At 30.4% G+C, this 21015-nt stretch overlaps 1 protein-coding gene across 1 annotated transcript in view; it reads right to left on the reverse strand.

The window, feature by feature from the left end:
• The window catches only part of LOC107443413 (collagen alpha-1(XI) chain), a gene marked incomplete at its 3' end in the record, with an annotated part of 90909 nt that overhangs the window by 23488 nt on the left and 46406 nt on the right, over window positions 1–21015 (reverse strand). Inside the window, 14 exon segments of the mRNA XM_071181930.1 lie at window positions 7–60; window positions 139–192; window positions 2741–2839; window positions 4977–5030; window positions 5209–5253; window positions 6685–6738; window positions 7443–7496; window positions 7581–7634; window positions 10348–10455; window positions 12655–12699; window positions 13246–13299; window positions 13477–13521; window positions 15165–15218; window positions 15558–15602. Of these exon segments, the coding sequence (XP_071038031.1) occupies window positions 7–60; window positions 139–192; window positions 2741–2839; window positions 4977–5030; window positions 5209–5253; window positions 6685–6738; window positions 7443–7496; window positions 7581–7634; window positions 10348–10455; window positions 12655–12699; window positions 13246–13299; window positions 13477–13521; window positions 15165–15218; window positions 15558–15602 (819 nt within the window).

The following is a 21015-nucleotide window of genomic DNA, read 5'->3' on the forward strand; positions in this document are numbered from 1 at the left end:
ACTTACTTGTGGTCCCACAACTCCTGGCGGCCCTGGTGGTCCGATAGGACCAGGTTCACCCTGAAAAAGAAAAGGAATCGTGATTACCCTTAATCATTTGATCGAAAATTTAATTATCTGAAAGAAATTTGAACTTACTGGTGGTCCTCTTTCTCCCGAGATTCCAGGTGCTCCATCTTTTCCTCTTGTTCCCTTTAAATAAGAAAATTATAAATGAAAGTAATCGTTACGTTGCGCAAAAGAAAACTATTTGACTAAATAAAGTTTGGGGTTTTCATTTTGGGTTGGAACGCTTAAAATGACAGAGACATATTAAAGAATTTATCATGTCATTTGAACATTTAAATAAAAAAGGAAATTCCCCCAAAAATTAGCGTTTGAAATCCTATATCATTTTAAATGTTCAAACTCTAACTTTGAACGTAACAAATTCAATAATTTTTGAGAAAATACCGTATATAATGTATTTCGTGCACATAATAATAAATAAAATTGATATCAATAACAATATTTCTCTTGAGTTATTGGGCTGATTTGGCGATAACATGTCAATTAGATACATTAAACACGACGCGAATTATATAAAGAAAAATTCTACAAAATCCGATAAGTCATCACACCAAAATTAAATACTCATGACTAATTATGACACGTTTCTTTTTAATTCAGAATTTCACTAAAACTTTAGAGCTGTTCTAGAAGTTCTGCAAAAATAACCTTTATTACCCTATCTGGTCAAAAGTCTCTGGACACCAAGTGGTACACACTCAAGTTTAGAGGGATATATTAATTATGATATTGGTCCCCTTTTTGAATCTATGATTTAACTAACTAAAGTGCATGTGCAGTCAATATATGTATTCATTTTTAATTTTGGGTTAATTTTCAGCTTGAAATAATGATGAGTGCTAATATCTAGTTTGATATAAACTATCTCTAAACATATTACAAGTAGTCTGGTACTGTCATCTGGAAAAAAATGCCGTTATGAAAAGCATGGTAGCATGGTTCAAAACAAATTTGCAATTTAGCTTTGCAATAGGGTGGTCTAAAAAATCAATGTTGATATCACGATGTATGTTCTTATTTCGGATAAACCATCTTGCTTATATTATTTTCTGAATATTTTATTCTGGTATCCTTTTAGTTTCTCTAGGAGTGATGGGGAGATGTTGCAGTAGTCTGGAGATGCGTATGAGACGGATCATTGTGACGCTGAGTAAGCTTTCGAATCTGAGTTCCATTTTAGAGTTCTGAAGAAGAATTTGTAATTTGTGACAGACTGTGTGTGCTTGTGCTTTTATTGATAATTGCATGATATGATTTTTCCAATTGTTTTTTTCTCTGTTAATGACCTGACCAGGGTACTTTGCATTTCTTACAATGAGGATAGTTTCGTAAAAGGGAACAACTTGGTTTTTTCGGAGAAGGATTTTCTTTTTATCTTGAATAATTAATAGTTTCGATTGTTGTCCGTTAACTTTAAACTTCCGAACTAGACACCAGGTTTCTATTACACTCAGCTTTCCTTGAAGTTTTTCTAGGGCAATGTTGGGGTTTTTGGACTTAACGGCGATTCCAGTGCATGAAATGCTGCGATACTATTAAAGTCTTTTCTATCCACAGGAAAGTCGTAGGTAAATAATACAAATATAGTATCGGCCGAAGAATATTTTCATGCTGTTATTTTTCTATTTGTTGACTTCATGCTTTTCAAATTAACTTGAAAGGTCAAGACATCTTGGGATGCGATTGGAGTCTCTGACTGGGATCGGAGCATGCACTGGTGCCCGCATGCGCAAGAGAGAGCAGAGGCTCTTATCAAAAGAGGCGTCCAAATGATGTGGCAGTCCGTATGAGGACAGGATGGCGTTCGCGCTGCAAAATTCGACGGTTGAGGAGCAGCGAGGTGTTATCCGATTTCTACAGCGGGCAGCTGTCCAACGCACAATTTACGGGGAGAAATGTGTCTCTGACAAGTCTGTCAGAAAATGGAGTGATAACGCGCGTCCACACGTCTGCAGAGTCACACACATGGAACTGATCAAGTTCAAGTGAGAGACGTTGGACCATCCGCCCTACAGTCCAGACATGTCGCCCTGCGATTTCCATGTGTTTGGTCCACTAAAGAAACACCTGAAGGGGAAGAGCTTCAATTCGGACGACGTACTCACGGACGCTGTGAGGGACTTGGTCTTGTCACGGCCACAGGATTTCTGGGAATCCTGCTGCTTGTTCATCAATGGGATCATTGTGCTCAGGTCTATGGTGTATATTTTGAATAAAGTTTACATTTGTACCCACCGTGTCATTTGATCACCCCTTGTATCATTGTATAAATTAAAATCAGTGCTTAATGTGTTCGTAGAAACATTAGTCACTATTTAATATTTTTAAAACCTATTTTAAACTAGGTAATCCGTTCTGCCCTGCCTTCTCCTCTACATGGACATAATAAGCAGATAATAGGCAATTCGCATTTTTTATTTCATGTAAAAACGTGTTTGGCTTTCGTTTACTTTTCCACTTGTTACTTTCGTATGTTCTCAAATGACCAACTTGAGTGACTGAACATTTCATGTTGAAGTCTTCTTGTCATGATCTATTATCATTTGACCCACTGCCCAATATATATAATTTTATAATCATTTTAATTACAACATCAGTTATAAAGAAAGAGTAGTATAAAGTTTTATTTAATTAGAAATGAGATTTGGTGCAAGTCATAATGCTTTCATACCGGAGGCCCTGGAGGACCGGCGAAACCTCTTTGACCTTGAACGCCTTGTAGTCCTCTTTCTCCTTGAGGTCCTGGGGAACCTGGTTCTCCAGTACTTCCCTAAAAAAATTTAGTTTGATTGTAAATGAAACTGAGTTTTTAAAATAAATTCAATGGAAAATACGATTTAACCTTAGTTATGCCTAAAGCAAAACATACATATAAAATAACAACATGCATATCAATACAGGGTTATTCATAATTCCCTCCGTTTACAACAATCTTATGTTTACTACAACTGGCTTCAGTGGTACATGTTACTGCCATCTACCGGGAACTGCTTAAATTGAAACTTGAATACTTTCGAAATAATTTCATATGTTCTTCTTTGCGACATTCGTCTTCGTTTTTTTACTATAACGCTCCGAAACCCCGGAAGGAATTATGAATAACCCTTTTTTTGTCGTATGCCTGTTTAGGCAGTCGGGGTGCGATTGCTCCTGTTTTTCAATGGCGCCATCTATGGCCAGGAATTCGACTTCTGCCACGCCATTCAGACAACCACAACCCGTTTATAGGGCGGGTCACATGCACACTCAAAAGAGAAAGGACATAGAACACAGAGAGAAAGAAACATCCATGCCTTGCCGGGGATTCAAACCCAGGACCTTTCTGATGCAAGGACAGTCCCCTGCCCCCTACACAGGCCGGTCGGCATGATTAACCCTGTATAGTAAATAAAAATGAAATTAACCCTACTTATAAAGGTATATTACAGTACTTTTTATCCCTGGATAATTAACTGAGTGTAAATAATAATAAGGTTCTAAAAGCGGAACAGAATCTTGGAAACTTTTGAAATATTCCTCCGCTTAATGTTAAGTTTACAATTGTCAAGTATGGTACAGACCGAGATTGAGATGGGCTGATTCTGTGGAGTCTGATTTTTTTGAAATTAATGAAAAGAATTGGAGATCAAAGATAAATCGGAAGTCGTTATGGAGAAATCTTCCGATGAAGGCATTGGCCCACATTGAGCTGTGTGGCCAACTATGATGTTGATGAATATTATGTTTACAAGGTGAACAGTGAACAGGTTTAAGAATCTCGAACGCGATCGGTAAAAAGGCAATCTGTTGACGGGCTAAATTTTAAAGAAAGATTTATTATTAAGGATGCATTTAAGTTTAATTGTAATTTTACCATTCATCAGATTTTTCTGTATTTATTTCTAAAAGATGGAGATCCATAAGTCGACGTAAGAAAAATATACCATTACGTAAAATATTTAAAATATTAGGGTTGTCACATCTTTGTGTTATCTTCAAACATCAGGCTTTTAGCTAAGGTTAAATGAATTTACAATTGATTCAGTTCCACTTTATGAGTTGATAACCTGTTTAAAAGAATCGCCTATGCACTGCAAGTTTTTAACTTATACACGTCCCACTGTAATTTTTTTAAAAAAAAAACTTATATGGCTATTCTTTCACTATAATGATAAAAATATTGCATAAGTTGCTTCAAAAATACATCAACGAAACTGTTTTTACGAGAAAATGAAATTAATTTTAAAAATAGCTTGTTTTGACATGTAAGAATAATAATATGTTTTGAAGAGTAACAGATTTATTCTTAGAGTAACATATGTAACATATTTTTAGCATATTATAATCGCAATTTTTGGGGAATTTTAGAAACGCAATTAATTCTAAATATTTTAGTACACTGAAAAAAGTATTTTATTCCAATTTCGAACACATAAAAGAACAATATTTGAGCAGACATTTATGAAACTTTCTCCAACATTTTTAAAATTCGGTAGATGAAAACTATAGTTTTCGGAGACCACGTCTGAAAAATATAAATCACAGATAAAAATAAATGAATAAATATAAAATCAAAACTGTATTTATATAAATTAAAAAGAAGTATATCGAAATTTTCTGATTGAATAAATATTTTCTGTTAATTGTTAGCATAGATACTAATGCAACAAAAGATTAACAAATAGGAAAATATTAATTAAAGTTTTAATTTTTCAAGGGTAATATTAAAAATACAGTTTTTGTTAGAATAGATCACAGAAAAAAATTTCTATTCTTTACTAGTCTATTTTATCAACAAAAAAAATTTGTGAGCAATATTTAAATTTCTAATATTGACGATTCCACAAGTCAATTATTTTCTCTTCTAGATTTAATGTTTGCTGCAAAGCAATTAAATAAATATTTCTTTTTATTTTCAAATTATTTACTTTATCTCCTGGTGGTCCTGTTTTGCCTTGTCTTCCACGAACTCCACGATTTCCCTAGAAAAAAGTGTACAATTCCATAAAGATTTAGAGTCAAAATATCACAAAATATGATAAATAAATTTTGAAAATACAAAAAACTGTATTAACTGTAACTGATTTAAAATAACACAGTTATAATATTCATACCTTGATGTTTGTATTTAATAATAATGATAATTTAAGACGCACTTACTCTGGGTCCCTGTGGTCCACGGTCACCAGGTAGCCCAACGTGTCCCTAAAAATGAATGTTTCATCATTAATTGCGTAATAACTAAAAATGAGTTTTTCACCATTAATCGTCTAAAACTAAAAATGAGCGTTTCACCATTAATCATATAAAACTAAAAGTGAGTATTTCACCATTAATCGTCTAAAACTAAAAATGAGCGTTTCACCATTCATCGTGTAAAACTAAAAATGAGTGTTTCACCATTAATCATGTAAAACTAAAAATGAATATTTCACCATTAATCGTTTAAATCTAAAAATGAGTCTTTCACCGTTAGCTGTGTAAGACTAAAAATGAGTCTTTCATTAATCGTGTAAAACTAAAAATGAATGTTTCATCATTAATCGCGTAAAAAACTAAAAATGAGTTTTTCACCATGAATCGTCTAAAACTAAAAATGAGCGTTTCACCACTAATCATATAAAACTAAAAGTGAGTATTTCACCATTAATCGTTTAAAACTAAAAATGAGTTTTTCACCATTCATCATGTAAAACTAAAAGTGAGTGTTTCACCATTAATCATGTAAAACTAAAAATGAGTATTTCACCATTAATCGTTCAAATCTAAAAATGAGTCTTTCACCGTTAGCTGTGTAAGACTAAAAATGAGTCTTTCATCATTAATCGTGTAAAACTAAAAATGAGTGTTTCACCATTAATCGTGTAAAATTAAAAATAAGTGTATCACCAATAATCGAGTAAAACTAACATATAAAAAAACACTGTCAAAATATTATTAATGTAATACAACATATAAAAGTCATTAAATCCTTTTTTAAAAGTGAAATTGTTCTTCATTGCTTTGCTATCACTCTTAATCGTTCGGGAGTATTCAAATTGATTATTTTCTATCACTTTTAATTAAATAAAATTTAAAGAAAAGAAATAAATATTATTTTTATTGTAACTAAAATATTAAATACCTTTAACTGAGCTATTGCTTTAGACATAAACAATGTGCCACGACAATCTTTTTATGAGTTTGCTTTAAAAATAATTACGTAGTTATAAATATAATCATTAAGTTTCCAGTATGATATGTATTCCAGTATATATGTTATATAAAATACCTATTGTTTCATGCATATGCTATTAATAAAAATTAAGTGTAAGATATTTGTATGTTTATTTGTGCATCATTTTTTAAGCACTATTTTATTTTATGAATCATTTATAAACATTTACACAAACCAAATAATTGCCCTAAAAAATACACATTTGAAAACATCATGAGGGGGGGGGGGTTGCCAGNAAGTAAAGTTTAATTTGAAATGAGGAGGGGGGTTGCCAGAGCCTACGAAGAGGTTGGACTTATTAATTATTGTATTCTTTTAATGCCACAAAAATAACAAAAACTATTCAAGCACACCATGAAATATGATTCAATAGAGGATACGACACCAACCAATAGGAAACAAAATATTTAATTACTTACCCTTTCGCCTTTATCGCCCTTTTTACCTGGTTTTCCATAAAAACCTTTTTCACCCTAAAAAGTCAGAAAACATAGCTTATTTATATTATTTTAACAATAACATAATGATTATTGGATTCAATCCTAAAAATTTTTTAACACTTCGTAAAGATGACTAATAAGTTTGAAGATAACTTTTTAAAATATGTAAACCTGAATTTACAACGTAAATAAGTTGAAAATATAATTTGAGATGTAAATTATGCTCTTAGTTGTAATTAGCAACAAAAAAAAATAGTTTTTTTATAACTTTTAAAAGTTTGGTCGAATTTTCAATCTGAAAAGCGCCATAGTTGCCCTTGTTTATAGGTTAAAGTTTAGATTCAAGCCATAGTTGCCCTTGTTTATAAATTAAAATTTAGTCTCTAGCCATAGTTGCCATTTATGACATTGAGTTTAGAACAGTCGCACTTATTAACTCTAGCATTGTTTCATGGAATAGCAGCTGTTTTTTATCGATATAAATATTTCTAATGCTATATAATCACATTGAGATGCGAGAAGTAATCTCGAAGCAGCAAATTATGAGGACGACAAATTTGTCGCCAGAGGGCGTTCAGTCTATTTATGTTAGTGTTAGTATTACCCGTATTAGTAGGCTTCAAACATCAATGATTATGTTATTATAAACTTAAATGAAAAATTTAAAACAATAAAATTATTATTTTTAATAATTATTGTATACATTTTGAAGATAATAATGTTTTTTCTATATTTACTTTTGCCCCGGGATGTCCAGGATAACCAGGAAATCCTGGTATACCTATTTTTCCCTGTAAATAGAAAATAAATTTTATTAATTATTCTGTTTCATTCAACAGTTTTGAAGTTAATTATAACTGTTAAAATTAATTCACTTTTTCACCAGTTGGACCAGGTGGCCCCATTTCTCCTCTTGGACCTTCAAAGCCCTATTGAATAAAATTAAATATATCAATAAATCTAAAAATAAAATAAAAATTAGAATGATATTTAAATTTACTTATATAACAATAATTTTAAACGTTCTTGATAGTTTTAACGAGCTATACTAAAAATTGTTATATTTATAACTTTTCACTTTTCAGACCCTAAGACGTTAAAGTAAAAAAATAAATCGAATATTTCCAAATAAATTCAATATCTCTTAAAATAAACTTTTTACGGACTATTTGTAAACCTCATTAGTCCAAAAAATCTTTATAATTGTTGACAAATTCTGGTTGCCTTGTTACTCATACACTACAAAGTTTTATGTATTTATCAGTGGTAGCGAACTAAAGTCAAATTTTTTAAAAAAAAATATCTCTTTATATAAACTATATAAAACTTGACCAAAATTCTTGAGCTATCCAATTTCTAACTGACATTTAATTTTTTCTGTTTAACACGCTGAGCGCCGCGTCAGCCATCGGTGGCTGACACTGGACTTTCCATTTAGGCCGGTCAGCCGCCGGTGGCTGACCCTGAAATTACATTTAGGCTGCGTCAGCCACCGGTGGCTAACACTGAAATTACATTTAAGCTGCGTTAACATACCCTCCAACTGCTACGGAATTTCCGTAGTTTCAGAAATCTTCTTTTCAGACGGTAGCAAAATTAATGTATTAATATTTTAAAAAAATTAATTTTAGCGTAACTTGTCCACTATTACTTATAAAAGTGCAGGCCATCTGGCTAGATTCTTAAGTTCTGATAAAAGTTTTATGAGAGATCCATTTGCTTTAAAAATTTCTACTTTGGTTCGCTACCACTAGAAAGAATTATTTTCAAAATCCACATAAGTTGGAGGGTATGCGGTAACCACCGATGGCTGACTCTGAATTTAGGCTGGGTCTGCCACCGCTTGCTGAAACTGACCTTTCACATAGGCCGCGAAAAACAGCTGGCTGACAGCGTATAACACGATATAGAACTATAAAATTTACGCTCTTTTATGGAATAGCCGAAAATTTATTCAAAATTTACTTAATTATTGTGATCCTTGGTTTAATAAATTCAATTTAGTAGATTTTTATCCACCACTACTTCTATATAATTCGTAGGCTTATATAATTCACCACTTTTAAGAGACATGTCATGATATTCCTTCTAAAAAATAGCAAAATCCGTCTAACAATTGCAAATTTAGTTTGTAGTTATTTACCGTGGCCTAATGGGCAAGAAATATAAAATTAGCGTGGCCGTTCAACATGTTAAACTATTTATATGTAATGGCGAACGAAATTCTTTTGATTCTAATTTATTAGGTTGCATTTTATTTTAAACTTACTAGTATATAAACTTTTAATCCTTTAGGAGTATTCGAATTAATTGCTTGGCTATCATTTTTAACTCTTTCGCGCCGACTGTCACAAATAAGTGCCAGCATAAAACCGTATCAACCAGGGTAAAACGATAAAACTGGTAATCAAAATAATTCTTCAGCAGTTTATTTGTGGGCGGAGTTATAATTGTTTGATTTATTTAATTCACCATTACTTTGTTCAAAATAAAACTATTNAGAGATTTCATTTTCAAATATGAAATCCAGAAAACTAACTTAATAGCCCTTATCATTCTTGCTATAAGTTTGTCTTTTCCCTGCAACTCCAAGTTTAAATTATTTAGTTTTTCAATTATGTCTGTTATGAAAGACAAATCTCCTAGCCTAAGAGGATTTCTTAGTTCTAAAAATATTTGATTTTTGGCTGCAAGATAATTTTTTATTTCTTCGATTAAATGTATAAATCTATCAAGTACTTTGCCTTTACTGAGCCAACGCATTTCAGCATGTAAAATGAAGTCAGCAACATCAGGATTTTGTAACAGGGCCTTGAAAAGTCAAAGTCGCAAAAGAGCTGCTAGAATTAAGTTAACTATTTAGGTAATAATTTTCATTACGTGTAACAATTTTAGTAATTTATTAAATTAATTTTTGCATATCATTTAATGGGAAAATGGAAAACTAAAATATTTTATCGTTGGGCACAAGCAGCGGGCACACCAAGACCGATTGACGGGCGCCATGGTGCCAGCGGGCATAGGGTTGGAGATCCCTGTGTTAAACTATTTATATGTAATGGTGAACAAAATTCTTTTGTTTCTAATTTATTAAGTTGTATTTTATTTTAAACTTACTAGTATATAAACTTTTAATCCTTTAGGAGTATTCGAATTAATTGCTTGACTATCGTTTTTAATCCTTCAGGAGTACTCAAATTGCTTGCTTTGCTATCACTTTCAATCCTTTAGGAGTATTCGAATTAATTGCTTGGCTATCATTTTTAATCCTTCAGGAGTACTCAAATTGTTTGCTTTGCTATCACTTTTAATCCTTTAGGAGTATTCGAATTAATTGCTTGGCTATCATTTTTAATCCTTCAGGAGCACTCAAATTGATTACTTTGCCATCATTTTTAATCCTTCAGGAGCACTCAAATTGATTACTTTGCTATCACTTTTAATCCTTCAAGAGTATTCAAATTGATTACTTTGCTATCACTTTTAATCCTTCAAGCGTATTCAAATTGATTGCTTTGCTATCACTTTTAATCCTTCAAGAGTATTCAAAGTAGGATTTAAAAGTATCATCGGTAAATATAGGTTTTAAATAATTTTTGCAAGTTCTTTAAAATAATTCTCCATTAAACTAAAATAATTTACCTTTGGTCCTTCAGGGCCTTCAATACCGGATGTACCATCAGGTCCCGGTACACCTTGATCTCCTTTAGGTCCGTAGTCCCCTTTTTGTCCATCTGAACCACGTGACCCCTAAACACATATAGAGCAATGAACTATAATCATTTCAGAATTACATTGCTTGGTTTAATTTGATAATCACTACTGATCATACATACTTTTAACTTTAAAATGCAACGTATCAGAGTATAACTGTTAATGTAACAAATGTAACAATTAAGTTAAAAGTATAGTTGTTGAAAAATTAAAAAAGAACTAGTATATGTATGTTTACACTTTTGCGTAAAATACGAGAATATTTGTCATAGGGTATATAAATGAAATAACTTTTTAAAAAAAACATTAAAAAAATTCAATTTTTGTGTTTAAAAAGATCGAAAATGGCAAGTTTCAAATATTGTTATTAAAACAGTTGTTCAAATCTGAATAAAAACTAAATTTTGATTTAATTGGAAAAAAGTCATTTATCACGATAACAGACTCCAAGAAATTTGGATTTCATACAGCCTTGTCTTAAGCTCAGGGCTATATTGAGATAAACTACACGTAACATATTAATTTTCAGAAAAGTTCTTCTGCTCATAGAACGATTGTTCTTAACGTTGATTATTTTGCACTTTTTGCACTTCCGCTGAATAAATTATTTTGCAGTTACATTATCATGGACATTAAAACAATCGTGATAGCTCATGCGTTACACGTTTTCGTTATAAGAAATCATTGCATTCTAAACGAATTTCAATAAACTTACTGATTAATTCAATTAAATGATCGATTTAACTTACTAATTGATTAATTTATCTTATTATTAGTGTTTGATTCGATTGATTGTTATTATTAATCTATCTGACATTTAATTTACTAATAATAAATAATTTGATTGATTCATTTAACTAACTAATAATATTTAGTTCTATGGAGTAATTCATCTAACGCGTTATTTCTAGTTTGTTAAATTGTTCGAAACATTTACCTTACTATTCAATTTATTAATTCATTTAACTAATTATTTGATTCAAATCGGATAAGCTTAGTATTACTTATTGATTAGATAGATTCATTTGAATTACGATTATGATTTGATTCGGCTGATTCATTCATTTAACTATTACTAATTGATTGGGTTTGTTTATTCATTTAAATTAATATTACAAATTTTTTAACTGGATTCTTATTTTGTAGTATTAAGAAAAGTTTTTTATGAAAAAAATGGTAGTAGTTTAGTATCTGAATTAAATGGAAAATTTCTTTAGTTAGCTACCAATATGCTTTAAGAACATAACAGCTCATTAATTACAGAACATGAAATCACCCAAAATATTTTGTCTGTCTATTGTAAATATTAAGAGAGAAAGATTGGGGTTATCAGTCTTCAACATTTTGTAAAAGCCTCTCGTTTTAAAATGGAACATTAGCGTTTATACGGTTTTTAATTCATGATTGAAACTTCCTCAAAACTAATCGTCACGTGATGGAGAGTTTAAAGATCCTCACGGGTTCTAAAGGCCTCGAACAACCAAATGATAATGGCGTTTCTGCTGTTTTTAAGGCGACGTTGTCTATCTGTTCTAAACTACAGAAGTTTTATTTTAAAAAAAAATTTGAATAAGTAAAATATAAATATTTTCAGAAACGCATAAACATATTTTCCATACTTTTTACATTATTTTGTATTAATTTAGGCCAAAATAAGACTATATTTATCATTTTTAAATTATTCGTGACTATTATTACCAATATATATATATATACATACACCGAGATGCCAATTTGCTTCGGATAGCAAATAAATATTTTCGAGTGGTAGCTCATCAATGTGTGATTTTTGTAAATTCAATTTATTTGGTTCATACCCACCACTATTTTTGAATAATTCAAAGGTTTATATCTACCACTTTATTGCTATTAAGTCATGCAACACCATTTAAAATGTACGTAAAATATTTGAAAATTTTAGTTTATAGTTTTCCGAATTTAAATTTAGTATGGCCGGAGCAGTTGTCGAAACAGTTAATTTTTCTTGAAGAATTATTAAAAATGAAATAATTTTTGTTTTTTTTCATTACAAGTATTTTATTTTTTCGGAACAGTTGTACCCTATTCTTGAATAATAGAGATTAAAATAATTTCACTTAGAGAATAAAAAGAAATTTTTTTTTCTAATCTCGAAACTAGAAATGTAAGCATAAACATAAGTACTAACATTGCGGAAAGATAAGTAAAAGTATAACCATATATGTAAAAGAAAGAATTTTTAAAATTAATTTTTACCTTTTCTCCTTTTTCACCAGCAGATCCTCTCACTCCCTGGTCCCCCTAAAAATATAGTTCAGATGTTGAATAATTAATATATATTTTTTTAATTTTTTATAAACAAAATAATTCTTGAATTACTCTTTACAATCATAGAAAAAACATGACACTGTACTTCATAATCGTAGGAAATATATCAAATTGTTCCTCTTTGTATTCTTAAGAAAAACGTACCATTACTTGATGTTAATGTTAGCAAAAAAATTTACATTATTCTTCATTATCGTATGGGGAAAATTTAAATTATACTCCATACTCTTAAAGTAAAACTTTGCAATTTTTTCACAATCTGATAAAAAGACATTAAATTATTCATTATAATCTTCGGAAAAACAGCAAATTATTCTTCATAATCTAGGGGAAAAACATTATAATATGTTTAGATAATATTATGTATCGATATTTATATTGATAGATATCTATGGATTCAAATAAATAACAAATGTTTTGTTTATTGTTGACATTTGTTTTCGTTTTTATATTAAAAGCGTATAAACATTGATTGTTAATCATACAAAAAATTGGAAAGAAAATCAGCAAGGCACTTACCTTAACACCTCTTTGTCCGGGAAATCCCATGGGTCCCTGTGGTCCAGGACCACCCTGAAAAAAAAATTACTTTAATATTTATGATACAAAAGGAGAAGTTCATTCGAATTTTCGATTAAATTATCAATACTTTATAACCACCCAAGTAGTTTAAATGACTACTTTTTTACTAGTTAAGTTAGGGTTGTAGGTTACACGCACCGAAAACCAAGGCAAAAGAAAATTACTTACTGGATCTCCTTTGGCTCCAGGAATTCCAGGTTCACCAGATAAACCCTAAAAAACATGTTTTTAAATATCCATTTGCATAAAAAAATAAATCGAAAAACATGTTTCTAAGTATCCATTTACATAAAACAAATAAATCGAAAAACACGTTTTAAAGTATCCATTTACACAAAACATATAAATTGCTAATAATTTATTTAAAGCCCAACTATAATTTAATTTCACTCTCAAAAAGAGCAGGGGAAAAAACCTTTCGATGGGTGTAATCAATGATTATAAATAACTATTATAATAAATTCATTAAAAATTAGCTACCTCTAATTACCAGTTTAATCACTCTTGCGAGCCCGTTGATCCGTAAATCCTCATTGATTGGTATGATATTTTAGAAATAATACATTCCGATAATTAATGCAGATGAATGCACTTGTACTGGATATTTCTGATAAGTAAGCACAGCACCAACGTCAGTGGTATAGGGATCATGGGTTAGAATCCCCTTGCCATCCGGCTAACCATGAAAGGTTTCCGTGGTTTTCCTCCTCATGTAACGCAAAGACAGATTAGTTTCATCAAAAAGTCTTTCGATGTCAAAGTTCTATCAATGCTTGATCCAGAAGTTTCCTTGTCTTCTGGATTGGGTTCAAAATTACAAGGTACGGAATTGAACATTGGTAGTCGTGAACTGAATGTTTGGTCGCCTGTTCAATGACGGTTTTTAAAACAAGTATTCCACGAAAACTCTTTTTCTATAGTTCGAAATGTTATATAAATAAAAAGTTGTTAGAGTGATCGAATAATTGCTAAAAAAGTTTTTAGCCAAATAGAAATTTATCTAGGTGACCCAAAAAGGTCAAAATCAAATTTTAGTGTCAAAAAAATAAAGATTTGTCTTTAAAAAATCGTAAAAATAAAATAAAAGTTTAATTTTCAAGTAATTTTAGAATGTTAAGTAACAGTGAAACCTTATGTATAAAATGCAACAATTAGGTCAAGCGGTATTTATATAAAAATTTGACCTGCAAATTGAAAATGTAATTCTAACTCTAAATAAAAATTACATTATTAAAAAGTTGATTCCGGGTAACCTAAATGTTGCATTTCATGTATAATTTTTTGTATTGTTACTTTAAATTTTTTTTACTTAAAAACTAAGATAAGTTTTATGTTTTTGCTTTATCTAAGTAACATTTCATGTGATCACTGACCACAATGTCAACTTTTTATTGACTTGAAATTTTAAATTTCGAAAAAAATTATTTCTGTGATACACTCAATTAAATACAAAAATTTAATAATAATTTAATTGAATACTGTATCCGCACAGTTTCGAAGCGCCATCTAGAAAAACATGTGACATAGAGAGTGAGTGTGTGTGTGGAAGGAGAACCGTAAAGAGCTACAAAACCGTGCGGATACAAATACTTTATATTGAATACTTCGGATTGAATATTTAATTGTACGAAAAGATAAATAATTAAAATGTATGCTTACGTGACGGTTAGCTCTGGTAAATTTTTAAAAAAATGCTTACATTTTTTATTCAATTTTTAATTCACTACCACTTAGAAAATCATCCACGGTGACTGACGGAGTCTTGAAGCATTAACTTTACAACACACTAAGAAACTTGCTATTACATTTTGAGTGTTATGGGCAATTACGTGGCTAAAATAATTATTAAATCTTACCGGTAAACCATCCGCTCCAGCTAAGCCAGGAAGGCCTGGTTTCCCTCTCGGCCCCTGCAAAAAAAAATGAATAAAAATTTATTCATAAATTTTTTTTATAACTGAATAAAATTTATGCATTTTTTAAAAAAATGTATAAATAATTAATGAATTTTTTTAAAGAAAATCTATAATAATAAGAAATCAATATTATAAATTATAAAAAATTTATTAATTTTTTATTACTTTTTGTTCGTTTATAATTTTTGAGAATAATTTATAAAAGCTCATTAACAATTTTATAATAGAAATATAAACTGAAGATGGATTTATGTATAAAATAATAATAATAGCATTGCGTCGATGCCAGTAGTAATTATAAATTTTAATTCTATTTAAATAAAATGCACTTACCGTTAGGCCTTGTGGCCCTAAAGGTCCTTGAGGCCCTGGTGGACCCTAAAAAATTAAAAAATAAAAATCATCAAAATAATAATAAACCCCCTGTGGCCATATGTCTACCCTAGGCCATCAAACATTTATACAGTTCCAGCCGTCACTCTGATCGCACTAAAAATAATCATATTTATCTTATAGTTTTGAACAATGTGGTTCACTAAATATTGAGGAAATATATAAAAATCAAAATTATTTGTTACACTTAAATCATTACCCAACATGTTATGATAATAGTTATTTACTTCTTAAATTATTACCCAACATGTTATGCTAATAGCCTATTGAGTTCTTAAATCATTATTAAACATATTATGCTAATATCATATTTACTTCTTAAATATTTAACCAACATATTATGTTTATAGCATTTTTACTTCTTAAATCATTATTCAACGTATTATGCTAATAGCGTATTTACTTCTTAAATCATTACCCAAATATTACGTTACTTCTTAAATTATTACTCAATAAATTATGCTCATCTAACTGAAATGATTTTTTTCCAGTATGCTAACAATGTATAATCTAAATACCATAGCAAAAGGTTAATATAAATTTAAAAATAATAAGAACTTTACATAGAGATAGTGATAAAGCCGACAGAAAATAAAATTTTGAAGGAAAACGGTCGTAAATTTCCAACTGAGTGTAATATTTAGTTCCCAAATCATCCAATGGAATATTGAATTTAAACTACATATTTGCTTTACTACAATTTTCTTTACGTGATTACTTAACCAGTAAGGGATAATTTAACATTTTGCTATTACTTTTTTTTAAATTTTTCTAAGGAGTCTAAAGAGGTTGAAAATGCAGCTCATATCTGTTTCGTACGAAACCCTTCATATTATAAAAGTTGAAATAAACCTGCAAGCTTAAGTCAAATGAACACCCTGTGAACACGAAACAAATTTAAATAATGTTAAAAACATTCGAAATAACATCAATAAAATCACGCAAATTTAAATCAATTGTTCCATTTAAGATAATAGTTCCATTGAGATTCCATTTAAGATAATAAATCGCCTTTTTGCTATTTTCTTCAAAAAATGGTGGTAGAACTTTAAATAAATTGTAATAACATTTTGTAATTATTTTCTGGCTCAGTTTTTGTAGTGAATTTCTATTTTTTTATAATTTGTAATGAATTTCTGATTCTGCGGAATTCTATAATTTCTTATGAGTATCTAAAGCTGCAGAATTTTAACAATTGTATTGAGTTTTTATGATTAAAATCTCACGTTTGTAATAAGTTTCTAGTGCTGCAGAATTTTAACATTCGTAAGGAGTTTCTAGCTCTGCAGAATTTTTACATTTGTAATGAGTCTCTGGTTCCACAAAACTTTAGCGTTTGTAATGGAGTATCTGACTTTGTAGAGTTTTAAAACTTTCAAGAGTTTCTTTTGCTGTAGAATTCTAACGCTTGCAATACGTTTAAAATGATGCAGAATTTTCCTTGTACTAATGAGTTTTTAGCGCAACTAAAAAATGCAATATAATTGCATTTTCAAATGAATTTCAGGCGCAGCAAATTTTTCAATAGAGAAATTCGTTCATTTTGCAACTAGTTTATGGTAAAAAAATTGTAGCAGTGAAAATAATAATGTAGTAAAAATATCTAATATAGGTGTGATGCTCTACTGGAGAACACGCAGGCCAATCCATTCGTATGTTTCCTTCCTCCAAAAGGAAATCATTCACCAAGTTAGTACGATCTGGCCTAAAATTGTTGTCCATTAACACGAAGTCCTTCTAAGCCTTTGACCTTCAACTCCAAATTTGCATATTGAAAAGTTTGAAAATAAGAAAAATTTGCATTTGTGACTCTCATCTTCCATTTAATAAAGCAAAAAAAACTTGATTATACTGATTATATTTGCTTTTACAAGACTTACAATATCCTTTAATTAAACGATTTAGTAAGTTTTTTAAATTGTTTAAATAAGATAAATGTGGTTTTAGCTACTTTTAGTACTTTTTCGTTTTGACTTATTATTATTACCCATTGGCTGGTTTGGATTTTATGGCGTCTTCACTTTTCAACTACAATAATCAAGAGTAATAATAAGCAGTGCGTATGCGTTGCTATGGCGACTGCTGCTTCTTGATTATTTTTTTAGACTTCCTTTTTTCATTTTTAATTATGTTACGCATTTAGTTGGCGAGTTTATTTTTGATATGTGGGACCACAGAGATCCCATAAATACTTCTTGAGTTGTGAATGAAAGAGAATTTCCTCATTTGAACGATATTTTTGTTTTTATTGTTCTAATTAAGAATCAGAAATTGTAACCTACAGTTCATACTGGATCGTTTTCAATACTAATTCGGGTGAATATCACAAATAAAGAGGGTGATTGACTGACACGGTCCCAAAAGTTAGAGCTAAAGCAAGAAAAAAGCGATGCCAAAGCCTCAACTTACCGAGGCTGAAAAAGCCAAAGAGCGTAGACTGGAATACCTTAAGCGTTGCACACAAACGGAAAAACGAAAGGATTCCGTTTGTAAACGCAAGCATGAAGCCCGTCCCTCACACAAGTACCAAACAGGTTGAGAGAATTGAACCCTGCCGAAGAACGAATGGTGACTCTCCGAAACCCTTTCATGCAAATACGAGAACTGGGTGTTGATCACCAGTTAGGGATAAAAGGTTCCATAACCAACGTACCCAATAACTTGCACAAGACCGTAGACTGTCGGCCACGCAATATAAATTATTCATTCCCTATTCATGTAAAACTGAAAAAAAGCTTAGCTTTCAAATTATATTTCATGTATGAACTTGGGTATCCGAAGCGTTTGTATGATGCAGCTTACAATCTCCATCAAACACTATTTTAACATCCGAAAATGTTAATATTGATCTCGTTTGGCTGTTCAATGTCTATTCAGTCATCAAAATAATTTACACAGAATGTGTCTGAACTGCATTTAAATATGCCTGCAAGATTGTGCACCGAGCAGTTCAGGATTAACAATTAAAGATGTCCAAGATGAAAACACAAAGTTTCTTTTCCAAAAGAAATTAGACAACAACCATTTTGCCAACTGTGACCGCCTTGCAGCTATCACAATTTTCTACATTTTGATGTGAATCGTATTTAAAAGAAATTTTTAATATTGTTATCGCGACAAGTAAAAATATCAATATTTTACGATACATCGTCCAGTTCTATTAAAAACATAAAAAATTTTATTAATATACCACTCAAAGAGTAAAATTATTTTTATGAAGAATTAAAGCTTTTCTTAAATGAATGCATTTTAAAAAGTTTTTTTTCTTCCTCTTATGGCATTTCCGCTGCTGCGATTAGCTACGGAAATAATTAAGAAGATATGTGGGTAATCAATCATTTTTCTTCCATTCTTTTGTTCTTCACAACATTGCTTCTTGTACGTGCTTCCCTTTTTTTGTCGTAACCACTCCTTGTTTTGTTTCAGGTGATACTTAATCGTATGTATGTTACGGTCAATGTTAAAAAGTCGGTTATTAATAGGCTAACCGATCAATATTAATATATTTAAACATAAATAATGATAATATTATTAGATATAACATTAATAACCAAAAAGCCAGTTAAAGGGAATAATTTATCACATTAGCCGGTTATTATTAATAGTAACCAATGAAGCTTGGTCAATGTCATTCTTTCCCGTTTTTATTAGGGATATTTCCGTATCGTGATCTGCCACGCCAGCTACAATCGCCAAGGCGCCAAATTGATTTTGAAACTGGAAAAATTAAAATTAAAAAAAAAAGTGTAAATGTGTTTGCCTGGGGTTGGCTGTTAGTTATACCTTTCGAGTTGGTCTCTTTCTGGTTTTTTTCTTTTCTTTTTTTAGTTTCTCGATGGCCGATGCCTGGAATTTGCCAAACTTGGCGATAAAGCCACAGAACACAATACGGAAATTTCCCCTTTTTATATCTCATTCTGACCAAAAGAAGCCGTTATTTTTGACCGCATAGTATTAATGATAACCGGATTTTTTTCGCCTTGTGAGAAATACGTTTAACTGTTTTACTGTTTAGCTCACAGGCATTTAACTTTTTTACTGTTCATCTCATACGCGTTTAATTCTTTATATCTTTAATTGTTTAACTCATACGCGCTTAACTCTTTTATTATTTCACTCTTCGTTATTTAATTCTTTTATTGCTTAACTCATATGCGCTTAACTATTTTAGTGTTTAATTCATACGCGTTTAATTCTTTTATTGTTCAACTCAAAGGTTTTTAACTTTTTTATAATTTAACTCATAGGTGTTTAACTCGTTTATTATTTAACTCATAGGTGTTTAATACTTTTATGGAATAACTCACATAGGCAATTAACTATTTCATTGTTTAACTCACGGATCTTTAGGTCTTTTATTGCTTAACTTTTTCATTGCTTAACTTTTTCATTGCTTAACTTTTTTATTGTTTAACTCATACGTGTTTAATTATTTTATTGTTAAAGTCAAAGGCGTTTAACCAAAGCCTCCTATAACTGAAAGCCTCCACACGGTTTTTTATAGGTAGAACGATCAGACCACTATGATGGTAAACCAGTCTACGAAAGAGCTCTTCTATACAAAATCTAGTAGAAATAAGAAAGTGGTAGAAAATTTTTGATTAAAAATTCGTTTAATTTATGAATATTATTGGTTTGCCTTATTCACTTGTCAACCACTACAGATTCAATTCTCAAATATATATGATGGATTTCTCTCAATTACTTTTATAAATTTTGCAAATAGTGTAAATATTTTTTCCTCATCTTTATCTTCAATTTGTTCCCTTTTTATTATGTTTATCTTTATGTCGATTTATCTTTATGTATAACCCAGACTTGATTTTTTGATTATTAATTATTGTTCATTCTGAGATTTAACTTAATGTTAACGCAGCACCTCCCTTCCCTTCCACCACATATTCTTCAATTTAGATGAAAGAGCAGATATCCATTCCTGGATAGGTACTCTGAAAAACTTGATTAGTTAGTACTTTAAAATAGAATTTGGATTCAAGTGCTCAACTGTTTTACCTTTTAAATAGTCTGCCCGGACTACTTATAAAAGACCGTGTGGAGGCGTTTTGATGTAGGAGGTGAAGGTTTAACTCTCTCATTGTTTAGCTGATAGGCGTTTAACTCTTTTATTGTTTAACTCATGATTATTTTAAATGTTATTTTCTTGTTTTTCTTTTTTTTTAATTTACTTAAATCAGCTTCATTCTTTGTTTGTATATCCTTTAATTGTTTTGAGCAGTGTATATAAAGATTTTCTGACCAGGTTTTGATATTTTTTACTCCACCCTCCTCAATTAATTCGTCAGATTTCTATAAGTTTTAGTTATTTTACTGGCTTAAATTTTAACTCGAGATCCTAAAGAATGCACTTTTTACAATTTCATTTTCGACAAAGGATTCT

The sequence above is a fragment of the Parasteatoda tepidariorum genome, chromosome 6 (assembly GCF_043381705.1).
Source record: "Parasteatoda tepidariorum isolate YZ-2023 chromosome 6, CAS_Ptep_4.0, whole genome shotgun sequence".
Classification (NCBI taxonomy): Eukaryota; Metazoa; Arthropoda; class Arachnida; order Araneae; family Theridiidae; genus Parasteatoda; species Parasteatoda tepidariorum.